The 16,306-nt window shown below is 38.3% G+C and overlaps 1 protein-coding gene across 3 annotated transcripts in view; it reads left to right on the top strand.

Annotated features, from left to right (window-relative positions):
* The window catches only part of CWF19L2 (CWF19 like cell cycle control factor 2), a 162,009-nt gene that overhangs the window by 54,209 nt on the left and 91,494 nt on the right, over nt 1–16,306 (top strand). For all 3 annotated transcript variants that reach the window (XM_073338733.1, XM_073338742.1, XM_073338749.1), the window contains 2 exons: nt 2,333–2,429; nt 6,702–6,794. In XM_073338733.1, coding sequence (XP_073194834.1) covers nt 2,333–2,429; nt 6,702–6,794 — 190 coding nt within the window. The remainder of the gene's footprint in view (nt 1–2,332; nt 2,430–6,701; nt 6,795–16,306) is intronic.

The following is a 16,306-nucleotide window of genomic DNA, read 5'->3' as shown; positions in this document are numbered from 1 at the left end:
GCTACAGCTCACTTCATCGGATGCATACTGTGGAAACTGCAGAAGACATTATATACAGGTCTCTGTGTATATAATGTCTTCTGCAGTTTCCACAGTATGCATCCGATGAAGTGAGCTGTAGCTCACGAAAGCTTATGCTCAAATAAATTGGTTAGTCTCTAAGGTGCCACAAGTACTCCTTTTCTAACTACAGGAAGAGATTTTAAGCGATAGTAAGTACTAGGCATAGAGATGAGAATTGGTTACTTACAAACAAAAATAAACATGCAGTTTAAGTTCTACAAACTAAGCCGGATTTGAATCAAGCAGTGTCTCACCCTGACAGATGGTACAAGTAGGTTACAGGTCCTCAGTGCACAGACTGGACCAGACCACCCTTCCCCAGTTCAAAGTCTTTGTCCTCCAGGTGTTGGAGGGGGGAGATGGAGGGAGAAGGCCAATTTATGATGTCTCTTCCCTTCTTTTATATTTTCTACTACCTTGCTGGAAAGATTTTTGCTGTGACGTGGGGATCAGGCAGTCCCTATTGGTGAAGCAGTCTCCATTGTATACATGCTCTCTATGAGAAGTCTCTGGGATGGCCATTGGAAGAGTGGATTCCCTTTAATGAGCTGTCAGTACATCTTGCTGATCCTTTGCAATTGAAAGGTTGGCTGTGGGCATCTCCCAGCCTCACACCATATTTCAGTAACATATAGCAATGCTTCATAACTTCACATACAATGATAGTACATAAATCCAACAGGATATTAATGTTCAACAGGTCAATATTTTCAAAATGATACCTCACAAGGTATACTTTATATAAAATGACAAAACTTTGTACAAAAATATCATACTCATATCACCGTGTTGAATATGGGGGTTTCCAGGGTGCTACTTTGAGGTACAGAGGGTCACACTGCCATAACAAGGTTGTCCTGGGTGAGCCTCAAAATGGAATGTGTCTTCCAACAGCTAAAAAGAGAGCTGAGAGCATATATTCAGTCAGCTTGGGGTGGGAAGTGCATTCTTCTCTCAATAGGAACTGTTTTACTGGCTAGATATACATCTTATAGGTATAAATTTCCAGCTGTATCAGGTATAAATGGACTATTTTAAGGCTCAAGTAATTTAGACATCAAATGCCATGTGTCTGGATGGAAGAGATTTTCATACATTTTCAGCCAATTTGGTTCTCTGTGGCCTTACTTACGTAACTGGGAAATGATTCTAGCTGTCCAGCAATATTTGGTTTTCAGTAGCTGAGCGGTGGAAGAGCAATGAATTATTTTGCTGAATGCAATCTAAGTTTGTTTTTAAGTCTTCCTAAGGGTTATAAATTAATTTATCTTCTGGAGATGTCTGTTTAGGATAGATACCAGCTAGCCTGCATTTTTAAAAATTATTATTAGCACTTTCAATCTTTAAACCACAATATGACCACTAATTATTCCTACCACTGCCCTTTGTATTTTTAACTCCATTTTACAGATGAGGAAGTTCAGTCTTGGAACAATTCTGGTGAAATATTTTGTGTAAAGCCACTTGGTAAATCAATGGCAGAGAGAGGGATTGGGACTCATGCATTTCTGACTCCTAGTCCAGTAGGCCATCATATCCCCCAGAATAGGAACAAAATTTCTAGGAGAGATTTTATTTACAAATGTCACCAATTAACTTTCAGTGTGGATTCTAATATATGAACTATAATATTTTCATAACCAAAGGTTGTCCTCTGAGTAGATAAATCTAAGAACAACTTAAGCTTTGGGAAATGAAGAACTACATAACCTCCAAGTGGATAAACAACTGGTAGGTTTTCTTGCTGTGGAGATGTCATGAACAGAATTACTGCTTCAGGGTTTATAAACAGACTTCTTGTTACGAGATGGAGTCCAAGGTTCAGTGCTAGAGAGGAGGAAGGGTCTTTGGCTGTTTCCAGGCAGGATGATTTGGTACTGCTTGAAGGACTAACTCTGGACCCAGCTGGTCTGTCCTGTCAGGAAGCTATACTGTATGCACAGCCCACTTTTACCTGCTATGGGTTATTTACTGTTCCCTCGAGCCAAGAAAATGTACAATACTTAGTGCCTTTCATCCTAAAAGATCCCAAAACTAAAGGAATATATAGCTTTATGCACATCATGGTTACACATCTTTTTCAAAAGGTCTTGTCTGTCCTTTAGAGAGATTTAGTGACTATAAAAGGATTTGTAGAGGGATAGTTGTGATTATGATTGTTTTAAATTTCTTTCAACACTTGAACATGTTTGCCAGTGCAATGATTGTTAATTAGGTAAATATTTTTTTGTTTCCTATGGGCTGTGAACGTTTGTGGTATTTCAACCAGACATACTTCAAAGGATGGGACTCCCCAGGCCCTTAGTGAAGAGGAGATGAACAGACTGGGAGCCAAGATTGTGAAAGCAGAACTAATGGGAAATTTGGTAAGGTTTTTGAAGATTGCTCTGACATACTGCAGATGGCATGTACTGTAGCTCACAGGGCTTGAATTGGCCTCTCCTTTTGACCAAAGCATGATGAAAAGCCATTTGATCAGGTTCAGAATTTAATGTGCAACCTTCTTCATAACTTCTCCTACAAATAGCTATACCCTGTGGTCAAGGGGGGAGGGGATTCAAGCCCATAGGGGTTTGTAGAATAGGGAACATGTCAAAAATAATTTTCTCCTTATGGTGAGAGTTAGAGAATAGTGTATAGAGGTTTTCTGGTGAACAGGAGGAAGGGGAAACTTGCAATGTGCTCCTGCCAATTTCAAAATAAAGGTGGAAGATTTCCTGTGGATCATGTTATCGCCACAGAGCTCAATCAGCAGACCCTCGTAGACCATGCTGCCCTGCAGTAGTACATGAGGGCTAAGCATCAAGATTACGATTGTAACCTGACCCTGGTGGGGTGAGCTCCCTACGAGCCTCTGAAGCTCCTAGCAGCTGCAGATTTGGCACCACCGTCTGAACTGGAACTGCTAAAGCAGACCGAAAAGTCAGGAACATCGCTGTGTGATTTGAAAGACTCTTGATTCCAAAAAGATATGTTCGTTACATAACACTATAGATACATAGTACTGGTTTATCTGATGCCTTTTAGCTAATGGTGATAAGAGAAACTGTCCAACTAACTTCCACTCTCTGACACAGTGTGGTTTGCTGATGCTGAGAGAGGTAACGGTAACTCTCAGTTCTGGGAACACCAGTAGATTGACATATGCCCCCCAATTTTTGTGTATTATTTATTTATGTATGTATGTATTTATTATTTGTCATGTGTATTGTGGTAGAGGCTGGAGGCGTCAGCCAGGTCAGTCTCATTGTGTTAGATTGAGGGTATGTTTTGCAAGTTATTGTGTCTTGCATAGATGCTCTTAAAGACATACTGCAAAAACCTAATGGAGAATGGTGAAAAATGTCCATTTTAGAAACAATTTAACCAGTGTGGTCCTTTATGTATTTTTTTTTTGTTTCTAAGGATTTTTTCTCATGCATCTATGCTTGCTGCATAAGTCTCCCTGAAGCAATAATTCTGTTTGACATCATCTCTACAGCAACTACTGTAATTGTGAAGTCACAAATAAGATTATAACTTTGTGTGGGGAACAAGAAGTGGTTTTCAGACTTTTTTTTAATTTAGGATGCCCTCACAGATTATTTTTCACACAGATCTGTGTGTCCTATTGGTATTTCCAAAGTCAGTATTACACGTTTTAAAAACTGTTTCACATGAGAAAATGATACATTGTTAGCATGACCAGATGTCCTGATTTTATAGGGACAGTCCCAATATTTGGGGCTTTTTCTTTTATAGGCACCTGTTACCTGCCCACCCCGTCCTGATTTTTCACACTTGCTATCTGGTTACCCTATACATTATAAATTACTATTTCCAGATCTTATTTTACATCAGTATTTTGTTTTTCCCTTTGCATAATCATCAGAATAAATGTGTACGCAGCATATTTTTAAACAGAGATAGCTCTTAAAGAGACATTGCCAAGCTGAAATCTAATCAGCTTTGAAAAGAAATAAAAGCTAACTTTTAGTGAACTAAAGTAATTTCAGATACTACATCTTTCCCCCTAAGTCTTCCTGCCAATTTGGGGGATTTTAAATTTGTATTTTTGAATATTTTTCTCTTCCCTATTGATGTTTGGAAAAACCCACACAAATGGGAGAAATTGGGTATCTGGCCCTACAGGGAAAGCAGTGAAACTGACTATACACCAAATACTACAAAATGCATAAAGTAATCAAAATTGTGGGGGACATGGGAAACCCATAATTTTTCTAATACTCTAATTTTCAGTCTTGGTAATCTTAGCTGATGCTTATAACAATACTGGGAAACATTTGGATAGAAGTATGATTTTTAAGCTGTTGGTGTGCTTTTAAGTAACAGAAGAAAATATTCTCAGTAAAAGCACTCTTGTACGTACAAATGATATATATGTGAGTTATTTTGCAATTTTGTTTGATTTCAGTTAGTAATAGTCAAAATTGTTATGTTGCTGTTAATTTCATATTAATTATTTTAATTAATTTTTATCATTGTGTGGAATCAGCAATTTAGGCCAGATTACCTTGTTTAATAATAAATGTAAATCAAATGAATTAATTTGTTACTTTTTGCTCTACTGCTCTGAATTTAGCCCATTGAGTCTAAATTGCTGTGATTTACGTAATAGGAACTATGCAGTGTTGTTGTAGCCGTGTTGGTCCCAGGATATTAGAGAGACAAGGTGGGTGAGGTGATACCTTTTATTGGACCAGCTTCTGTTGGTGAGAGAGACAAACTTTCAAGTTACACAGAGCTCTTCTTTGGGTCTGCAGAAAGATACTGAGAGTGTCACAATTAAATACAGAATTGAACAGACAGTTCAGCATAAGTAGTTAGCACATATTGGAAGGGAACTATCTGTTCAATCTTGTGTTTAGCTGTGAAACTCTCAGTACCTTTCCCAGACATGAGGAAGAGCGCTGTGTAGCTCAAAAGTTTTGTCTCTCTCACCAACAGAAGTTGGTCCAATTATCTCACCCACCTTGTCTGTATAATGAGGAACAGAAGAGAAGACTATATCAGGGAAAACTACTAATGGGAGAATGCAAATAGGCCTCACTTTTCCATCTTTGGGTCACCCAGAACTCAAATTAGACTCAAGGCCCAAATTCCGAGGTGGTATGTAAGGGAGGGTAAATCTATATAGTAGAAGCAGCTGTAAGATTTGCTCCCTTAGACTTTTTGTGCAACTTATAAACTCAGGGTGTTGGAAAAGGGTGTACATTACATTAGGTTAGAATTACCTCTATCTGCTTTCCCGTCTGTATAATGGCCGTTATGCTTACCAACAGATTTTATGAGCATAAATTCATTAATATTTGAACAGTGCATTTGAAAATGTAATGTGTTATGGAAGTGCTATTTTTTAAAATGATATGCACCATAATGCTTCAGATGCATCTGTTTTTTAAATTGTTTGGAAAAATTTCTGGTTTTGTACCTATAATAAGGAATCGTTCAAATGGCACTGGCATTACAGTTAGTAGTACTTCTATATACCTGTGAGCTGGTGTGTTAAAAAATAAACAAAACATGGCTCCATGTCTAGTTGGCAGCCGGTGTCAAGTGGAGTGCCCCAGGGGTCGGTCATTGGGCCGGTTTTGTTCAATATCTTCATAAATGATCTGGAGGATGGTGTGGATTGCACTCTCAGCAAATTTGCGGATGATACTAAACTGGGAGGAGTGGTAGATACGCGGGAGGGCAGGGATAGGATACAGAGGGACCTAGACAAATTGGAGGATTGGGCCAAAAGAAATCTGATGAGGTTCAATAAGGATAAGTGCAGGGTCCTGCACTTAGGACGGAAGAACCCAATGCACAGCTACAGACTAGGGACAGAATGGCTAGGCAGCAGTTCTGCGGAAAAGGACCTAGGGGTGACAGTGGACGAGAAGCTGGATATGAGTCAGCAGTGTGCTCTTGTTGCCAAGAAGGCCAATGGCATTTTGGGATGTATAAGTAGGGGCATAGCGAGCAGATCGAGGGACGTGATCGTCCCCCTCTATTCGACATTGGTGAGGCCTCATGTGGAGTACTGTGTCCAGTTTTGGGCCCCACACTACAAGAAGGATGTGGATAAATTGGAGAGAGTCCAGCGAAGGGCAACAAAAATGATTAGGGGTCTGGAACACATGACTTATGAGGAGAGGCTGAAGGAACTGGGTTTGTTTAGTCTGCAGAAGAGAAGAATGAGAGGGGATTTGATAGCTGCTTTCAACTACCTGAGAGGTGGTTCTAGAGAGGATGGTTCTAGACTATTCTCAGTGGTGGAAGAGGACAGGACAAGGAGTAATGGTCTCAAGTTGCAGTGGGGGAGGTTTAGGTTGGATATTAGGAAAACATTTTCACTAGGAGGGTGGTGAAACACTGGAATGCGTTGCTTAGGGAGGTGGTGGAATCTCCTTCCTTAGAAGTTTTTAAGGTCAGGCTTGACAAAGCCCTGGCTGGGATGATTTAATTGGGTATGGGTCCTGCTTTTGAGCAGGGGGTTGGACTAGATGACCTCCTGAGGTCCCTTCCAACCCTGATATTCTGTGATTCTATGATTCATGAAGAAGCAAGAGAAATGGACAGTTGGGAGATACATTTTTGTAAATAAGAGTGAAGACAACTGAACTAATTCATTTTTATCATTTTCTTTAAAGGATTTAGCTTCAAAGCTTCAAGCCCAGCTTGAAAATGCACGTAAACTAAAAGAAAGTAGAACAGAGACTCCTGCAAGACCACCTGAGAAGGAGGTAAGGGAAAAATATTCCTCCATTGTTACGTGCCAGCACAAAAATTACAATGCAGGTAAAAAGTACCTATCGCAATGATATTTTTAAATGTTGAAATTTACAAAGGCTATCTGTAAAAGAGCCAAGACATCTAGTGAGTGCTAAAATGTCAGACTGTATAGCTGCAGGGAAAATGTCATAAACTCCTTCTGGGTGCAATTCATCCCAGTGCATCCTTCAAAGCCTGTGTGATGCCCTTTACACACACCTCATGAGGGACAAATTCCTGTTGTAATTGAATAGTACAGCTCCCAGTGATTCCATTGGGAACAGGACTTGGCTCTTACTACAGCTCTTAAGCAGTGTGTTAAACCGTTGCATGGCACCTCGATACTGGGTATTTTTTGCCCACAGTTTTCAGGTTTCACTTTACTTTGCTTACATTGGTAAAATAATGGCAAAGTGTCCGTTGTGCCTTTTGTCTTCAGGTGATGCTGAGCATATTCCCATTGCAGTAGTTTACTTTTTTAAAAAAGAATATAGAGAACAAACTGCCTTCATCTGGACAGCAAGAGGTACTATTTCTAACAGGAATTTCTGGTGGTAATATAAACCACAAAATGAAGCTGGAAAGAAAATTACAGTTTTAGATTGTATGGCGCAATCTTCAGATTTACGGATCCCAGAATAGATGTAAAGTCAATATAGAGTAAATCAGATTGGACTTTGTCCGGTGAACTTGTTTAGACAGGTTTGTATTTAATCTTTATAAAGCTGCTAGAAATTAAAAACTTTGAAAAGTATGCAGATAGAAAGTGAAACTAGTTAGTTTTTCAAAGTGTGCTAATTATAGTTTCAAAGTATAATTCTTCTAGATCACAAGAGGCATATTTTATTTTTAGAAGCAAATATATTTTGTATATACTTACGACATTATTTTTAAAGATGTCTGTTTTTCACGAATGACTGGGAGCAAGTATATTGTAACTAAATATAAGATAGGTAGCATAATTGTCCCTTTTAGGGTGAACTCAGAAAAAGGCATTAAAAACCCACACCAGCAACAAAACAAAGATACTGATTATTAATTTCCATTAAAAGATAAATTATTACCATACATATTGCAATAAGAAATGCATATTTAAGTGACTAGAATACCTTAGAATATTGAAAAACTCTATTATATTTCTCACCAAAAAGTACTACTTTATTAAGATGATAGATAAATCATCTAAAGATATACCTTTCAAATATTAAGCATTTTAAAAATTTGCTTTGTGTCCTGCTTAATTTAATTATTAATTAGTGCCCTAGATATTTTTTCAGCTGAAGTGCATTTGTTGGTTTATGACTTCTGAAAAACTTGGTAGCATTCACTCTGATATTGCCAATTTAAAAGTACAGTTTTAAACTTTAAAAAATATCTGGAAGTTCGGAGTTTTGAAATACCTTATATATGGAAACCTGATGCTATGATTGGATGAAAAATTAGGCTATTTTTGAATGTCAGCAATTGTATTCCAAAGTCTTGTAAAAAGAAATGTATTAAGATTTAATAATTAGGAAGTATTAAAGGCATAATAAATGATTGGATGTGTGAATGTACCTGATGAAGTGAGCTGTAGCTCACGAAAGTTTATGCTCAAATAAATTTGTTAGTCTCTAAGGTGCCACAAGTATTCCTTTTCTTTTTGAAAAAAACTTGTTAGTTTTATATTCACGTGTAACTACAAATGAAAAATATTTTTCTGTGTAACTACTCAATTCCTTTTAGGTTTATATAATAGCGTCCTTCATATGCCAAAGCATTTTACTGTAAAAGATTAGGCTTCAATGAGTCATGGAGTCTGCCTGCATAGGGCTTATTGTAGTAATTGGGGCTTTTTATCCTGAGAGTTCAGAGTGGGACTATATATACTAATGCGACTGACTGCCACTATGTTCTCAGCAGTAGCTCTCACACAGACTTGCATATCAGTCTGTCTTTTATTGATGGGGAAATGTTGGCCAGCATACCAGGGTTATCCCAGCTATTATTGAAAAATGCCAGTGAATTCTCAAATTCTGATTACAAGCCCCAGCCGAGTTTTGACTGTGATGTTGGGGTGAGGTCAGAGAACCTGACAAGGATGTTACAGCTGTACCTACTCATGATACTCAGTGGTAGGACAGAGTACGCATAGGGAGCTAGTGATCAGGTTTAATCTCCTCTTGTAGCTATATTAAACCTGCCAGAGAAGCATGTCTGTTGAGTGCCACTATCTTAAAAGAAAAGGAGTACTTGTGGCACCTTAGAGACTAACAAATTTATTTGAGCATAATAAGCTTTTGTGAGCTACAGCTCACTTCATCATGCATCCGAAGAAGTGAGCTGTAGCTCATGAAAGCTTATGCTCAAATAAATTTGTTAGTCTCTAAGGTGCCCCAAGTACTCTTCCTTTTCTTTTGCGAATACAGACTAACACGGCTGCTATTCTGAAACCTATCTTAAAAGAATGAGGCTGGATCCAGATTCCTGGTCCTCAGACAGCATACTTTGAAGAGTCAGGAGCGTGGCCATGGGAGGCTAACCTGCTGTTCTGCACAGTGTTCAGTAATCGCTCATGCGTCACTACACTGCTGCTGGAGTTCCCTCAATACTAGTTTGGTGATGAGCAGTTTTTTTAATTGTGTATGATGAATTGATGAGACAGAGAACGGTAAGGATTCTATACAAGAGGGCAGGAGTTACAGGAAAAGGCTCTTCCACCAGCATAAGATTATGTGAAGGAACAGAGATAATGACAGTGCTAAAACAACTGTAGGGAGCAGGAAAGGAATTGGAGAAATACCAACCTTCATTTTACATGTTTGGCATTTATTTCATTTGTTGTCAGCTGCTAGTTTTACATGTGTCCAAAATACAGGAAAATTTATAGTTTTATTGGTATCTTAAATTGGTTTTGGCTTTTAGTGTATTGCAATAGCTTTACTTCTGTTGTTTGTTTTGAGGTTGCAGTGTTGAAATCTGAATTCTGTAATCTGGATAGGGAAGTATGTTTATACTATTATGTTTATTTTGGGCAAGAGTAGGTGCTACAGGCAGTCCTTGACTTTATGACATTTGACTTACAAAGAATGGCACTTACGACACTTCTACATTGATACCCTGATTCGACTTACGACTATAGGTTTTGAGTTTACAATGCTTGGTCCCGCAACAGAGTAGATTGCGGTTCCGAGTTCCGACTTACGATGCAATTATAAGGAACCAATTGTGTCGTAAGTCCAAAGACTGCATGTATTTTGCTTTTTCCTTTTTAAAGATGGTTACTAGAGGAGATTGGTCCATTGAAGTTGCATAGTTTTCTCAAATAACTTGCAAAAAGAAAGAGTACTTGTGGCACCTTAGAGACTAACCAATTTATTTGAGCATAAGCTTTCGTGAGCTACAGCTCACTTCATCGGATGTATTCAGTGGAAAATACAGTGGGGAGATTTATATACACAGATCATGAAACAATGGGTGTTACCATACACACTGTAAGGAGAGTGATCAGGTAAGGTGAGCTATAGCCAGCAGGAGAGGAAAAAAAACAAACAAACAAAAAACCTTTTGTAGTGATACTCAGGGTGGGCCATTTTCAGCAGTTGGCAAGAGAACGTGTGAGGAACAGTGAGGGGAAAAGTCGCAATTCTTCAACAAAAAAATTTCAAAAACAGACTCCAACGAGAGACTGCTGAATTGGAATTAATTTGCAAACTGGACACCATTAAATTAGGCTTGAATAAAGACTGGGAGTGGATGTGTCATTACACAAAGTAAAACTATTTCCCCATGTTTATTTCCCCCCCCCCCCAAACTGTTCCTCAGACGTTCTTGTCAACTGCTGGAAATGACCCACCTTGATTATCACTACAAAAGGTGTTTTGGTTTTTTTTCCCCCTCTCTTGCTGGTAATAGCTCACCTTACCTGATCACTCTTGTTACAGTGTGTATGGTAACACCCATTGTTTCATGTTCTCTCTCTATATAAAATCTCCCCACTGTATTTTCCACTGCATGCATCCGATGAAGTGAGCTGTAGCTCACGAAAGCTTATGCTCAAATAAATTGGTTAGTCTCTAAGGTGCCACAAGTCCTCCTTTTCTTTTTGCGGATACAGACTAACATGGCTGCTACTCTGAAACCTGTCAAATAACTTGTAAATTCTTAAATATCATGCTAGCTTTCCTAATCACACATTTGTTGTTGCTTTCCTGTAGGCAATGTTTTGGTAACACGTCATGTAAAACACTGTTTTTAAAAATAAATCTAAACTGGAAATCTGAGCGAATAAATTATTTCCGATACTGTGATTTGGAATGTGCTATTTTCAGTTTTTTCATACTTAATTGTATTGGGTTAGCTAAGAAAGGCCCTATTATTATGTTTAAGTTGTCTCAAATTTGTGTCCTGAATATTACAGAGAGAAAAGTTTTATCTTCTTAACTAAATAAATGTAATATATAGTCTGAGAGAACACAGATGAATATCTGACAATAGTAAGTTAGGGAAACTCTTCAGTAACAAGATGTTGTGAAATGTAACACCAGAGTAGAGGTAGAAAATAATTGGTAGTACAAGGCAGTTTTATTAGATTTTTCTTCTAGTCACACCTCTAATTATGTCAATATCTGGTATCCCTGAATGCATCGCAGATTATTTTCTATGTACTGGAACTTTTAAGTCAGCATTCTGATCCCAATTTAGCTAGTTCTGAAGCATGAGGTTAGAGCATAACAACATATCAAATTTAACCCTATAGCCTCCAAAATAGACTGACTTTTGGCACTATTGATTTAAGTAGCTCTGGTGGGAAAAGGCACTTTGTATGTAGAGTACTAGAATATTGCTCTGACTCTTCGGCTCTGATTCAGCAAAATGCTTAGGTAGGCAGGTACATAATTTTAAAGCACATGAGTAGTCTTATTCACTTCAGTGGGACTATTTATGAGCTTAAATTTAGAGGACTTTATTGATTAACGTATTATATGAACTACATGGAATAAATGCCCTACAATTAAAAAGAAAAGGAGTACTTGTGGCACCTTAGAGACTAACCAATTTATTTGAGCATAAGCTTTCGTGAGCTACTGCTCACTTCATCAGATGCATGCAGTGGAAAATACAGTGGGGTGATTTATATACACAGAGAACATGAAACAATGGGTGTTACCCATACACACTGTAAGGAGAGTGATCAGGTAAGGTGAGCTATTACCAGCAGGAGAGTGGGGGCAGAAGCTTTTGTAGTGATAATCAAGGTGGGCCATTTCCAGCAGTTGACAAGAAAGTCTGAGGAAAGGTGGGGGTGGGGAATAAACATGCATCCGATGAAGTAAGCTGTAGCTCACGAAAGCTTATGCTCAAATAAATTGGTTAGTCTCTAAGGTGCCACAAGTCCTCCTTTTCTTTTTGCGGATACAGACTAACGCGGTTGCTACTCTGAAACCTACAATTAAAGTACATCCATGTGCGATGATAGTGTGGAAAAAATAGAGCTATGGTATTAAAAAAAAAAAAATTCTATGCTTTGGGGAACAAGATCAAAACTAAATGCCAAATTCTGCCCTTTCAGTTCTGTTCAAAGTCACTGGGAGTCTTAAACCTCACTGAATATCCAAGAGCAGAATTTGTACTTACGTGCCGTGGTGTGGAGATTAATATGTGGCTAGGTGTTCTAATTTCACATAAAAATGTAGCTGCTTCTGTTCAAATTGTAATGCACATTTTGAGGAAAAATGTTACTGTTTGACAACGGGCTTTGTATTGTATAAGATAAGGTTCCTGTTCCAAAGAGCTTATAATTTAGTACACACACAGAAAACAGTGTTCAGATGCACATAATGCATCAGGTGCCAGAAGTTTCAGGAGGCTTAGGGATTTCAAAAATAAATATTAAATTAGGATTATGTAGAAAAGAAAGCTGCTTTGTCTTTCTGATATGTGAAATGGTTCTTACTCTTTTAGTCACATTCTGTTTGTTTGGTTATGGGGATTGGATCGATCCATACTGGTGAAAATTAGCTATTTAAAGTTTCTTATATTTTGACCTTTATGAAGCATCACTGGAACTTGAGTACTGTTTTGCTTTAGAACTTTTTGGCAAATGTTGGTAATAATAATTTCTAACTACATGAAGTGTTGATTTCCTTGATAGTTTTCCAAGCAATTAGTGGTATGGATGAGTGCATTACTTGCATGTCTTGATCTTCTGATTCTTGGAATATATTTTCCACCCTACATCACCCTTTGCTTTGGAACCTTGATATTTTTTTAGATGGTTAGTAGAGAAGGCTGTCTTGGGACTTTGGCCACTAAAGTTATATAAGTTTGTAGATCCTCAGATATCGGTCAGAACACTTTGTTTTACAAGGCATCTATGACTTTGAGATCAGTTTGAATTACTGTAGGTTGTAAATGTAGTTGAAGGTCTAAGAAAGTATTCTAAGAAATGGTCCAGTGGGATGAGTACATCTCTGGTGGATAAATCAAAAATGGAGAGCATTTGTTCCACAGCCAACTATGCTTGGATAGCTAAGGTTTTGGTTTCCTGCAAAAACCTCCTATTCCAGTATTTCCATATGTCTGTTTTTTAAGCTTGGGTTTAAGCTAAGTACCAACATTACAGAGCTGCAAAGGTATGAGTAACTAGACTTTGAAATAATGCTGGGAATAGGACATGCTTTCAACGGGAGCTTGTGTGCTGATGTTAAAAGACAGTGTTTGAATAACTATTTATAACAATGAGAAAAACACATTAGGGGAAGGGTCTTTTCTTGAGTGCAATTTATGGGAAATTCTTGGAGTATGTAATTTTAATTTTGTCATTAAAATGCAGGAAGAATTGCACAGACCAATTAAATGTATTTGGGCAAAGTAGTAGTAGAGAGTACGTGTCTGGTTTTCAAACTAACAAAGAGAAATACTGGCTTCTGTATAAGATCTTTTGGTTTCAATACATGTAATGTAAATAATGGGAGACCGTGAGTAAACTTCTGAGAATGATCAAGCTAATATTAAAAGAGCTTTGAAGTACTATCTGACATTAGAGATAAAAGACCTTTCAAATGCCATGCGGTATTTGTAATTGATGGTGCCAGCTCTTTTCATTTTTTTTTTTTTTTTTTGTGTGTGTAATATTGATCAAATAAGTAGAATTCAATATATTATCTCTATTGTGCTTCCCCATCCCATATTTTTTTTTCAGGCTTAGGAAGATTAGCCTAAATATAGACAAGGCAAATAATGTGTGTTGGTCTGTGACTTCCCAAATTTCACAAAGCTACTAATATAAGAGTTTGTTATAGTGCCAATATGAGACTGTACTTTAGAAGTGCAAAACTCCCCAGGAATTCCTAAGGTTGTGAAGAAGTCTTACCTGTGCCTGTTGTAGTCAACTACTTGAAACCACCAGCCTCTGACATCAAAGGCACTACCTTCCATACCTCCTCCGTCCTTTTTCTCTGTCTATATGTAGGGTATGTACACATCAACATTCAAGTCCACTGAGTGTCCCCTGCAGTGTCAAGCCCCTTATCCATTGAACACTCACAGAATTACTGGGACCATCACTTTGCTTAACATCACAGCACTTAGATATATTTATAGTGAAAACAATAACTTTATTATCAAAGTACAAAGATTGCAGTGGTGGTGAGGAACAATATTGGAAACAAATGGTTACATATAAAATAAAATCATAACATTTGTTCTAGAGATTAAACTTAACTAACAGAGTAATTTTCTGTGTGAAGAAGTTGTATCTCACACAAAGTTCTCCAACATTTTCAGCCAAGCCAGGCTGAGACCCCTTTTTCATGAAGCAAACTTGCTACACATTTACTTCCTTAGTGAAGAGGACCCAGATGTCGTCTTCTCCCCTCAAATATAGTAAAGCAAACATTTGAAGTGCACCTCAAGATAAGGTTCTCTCACCCTCCACCCGCATTGTTTGTTTTTTTTTCTTCCTGTTAGTTTCTTTCTGAAGTTCTTACAATTCTTCATTTGCATTCAGTTCAGACTCGTGATAGGAAGCCCATTGTGAATGTGACAATACTTGGTGTGCAGGTAAACAGAGAGATGTGTTACCCAGGATTCTTTCAACCCAAAGCTCTGGTACCTTTACTCTGGGCGAGGTGGTGTGAGGAACTAGATCAATGGAGACACGGCCGTCGGACTGATAGATGCCTGGCACAAACAGCACAATACAAGAGTGCTCTCACTTAAAGCTATACTTTATTTAGTCTCAAGCACTTACACACATCAGCCACAGGTTAGTCAAATACCTCAAACCCTCAATAATTACTGAAGTTTGGTGTGGCTTTTGCATGGTACAGTGGCAGCCTTCTGATTGGACCATCTTTCAGCTGCTGTTGGGGACCTAAACTATGTCCCTGAAGAGTCTAAACTGCTCCCCCCCCCTTATTTATCCTGGTTAGTATACAATAACACGTCAATCAAAAAAACTTGTTAGGTAAGCAGTTTCAAAATCTAAATAAGAGGTTTCCTCAGATTACTAATTAGCCAGATGTGTTTCTGCAGAGTCTGCATGCCTTGTCGCCCTGACAGGTGCATCCCAGAAGGCAAATAGAGATAAGTTTCTTGCTTTTCTCCCAAAACACAGACCCCAGCATATACAACAGCATATTTAATCAGGGAGGGGCGCAGGGTCAGGCAAAAGTTGAGGAAGAGAATCCCTTTGGGGTTGCCCAAACCCTGTCCCCTCCTGGTTTAGTGATGTTAAACTGCACAGGCCTGCAAAAAGGCCAACAAGTTTTGACTCCTGTTAGTGTAATGTTGATCATCATACTTGTTGCTATCGGTAGTGGTCCCTGGCCTTTTACTGGTCCATCAAAATGTCTCTGTACAGATAGATTAACATCCGTTGTCTTACAGATGTCTGTTTTTCATCTTCGTTGGTGACCATCCTCTCCGCACCCCTAGACGCAGACTTTTAGAACGTACTTCCTGTATGTGTACGTAACTCCTTACTCAATGTCTGGACATGCATTGCAGTGATATTGGTGACGAGTGTGACTCCACCTTTTATCTGAGACCTCACATTACTTTCTTTGGTGAACTAGAATGAACACACCAGACTCGTGAGATTCCAGTAGCCCCTCTGCAGCTCCTTGCCAGTTTGCATTTAGAGGTTCTTGGGGGCACAAGGATTACTTTTATTTGTAGAAAGGGATGTGGGATACTATTTTTCTGAAGTAATGAACTCCATTGCATAACCTGCTGCTCAGTAAATACCGTATTGTGCAGTGCTTATAAGATGGAACTGGCTCCCTGACATAGGTGCAACACTATGACTCTTCCAAATAGTTTAGAATAGTCCAGACTTCATGTAATTAATTTTAATTTACTTCTGCATGGAAATATAAATGCAGAATTCTGGTTTTCTTAACTTACCCTTTTTTCAAAGCTTAACCAATGGGAAGCTTGTCTCAGTGTCTCATCTTTAAATAGGGCAATGACAGACTGGTTTAGCAGACATTCTGTGCTT

Source organism: Lepidochelys kempii, chromosome 1 (assembly GCF_965140265.1).
Source record: "Lepidochelys kempii isolate rLepKem1 chromosome 1, rLepKem1.hap2, whole genome shotgun sequence".
In the NCBI taxonomy this organism is placed as follows: domain Eukaryota; kingdom Metazoa; phylum Chordata; order Testudines; family Cheloniidae; genus Lepidochelys; species Lepidochelys kempii.
The sequence above is the reverse complement of the archived record's forward strand: the minus strand, read 5'-3'. Positions and strand labels throughout refer to the sequence as shown.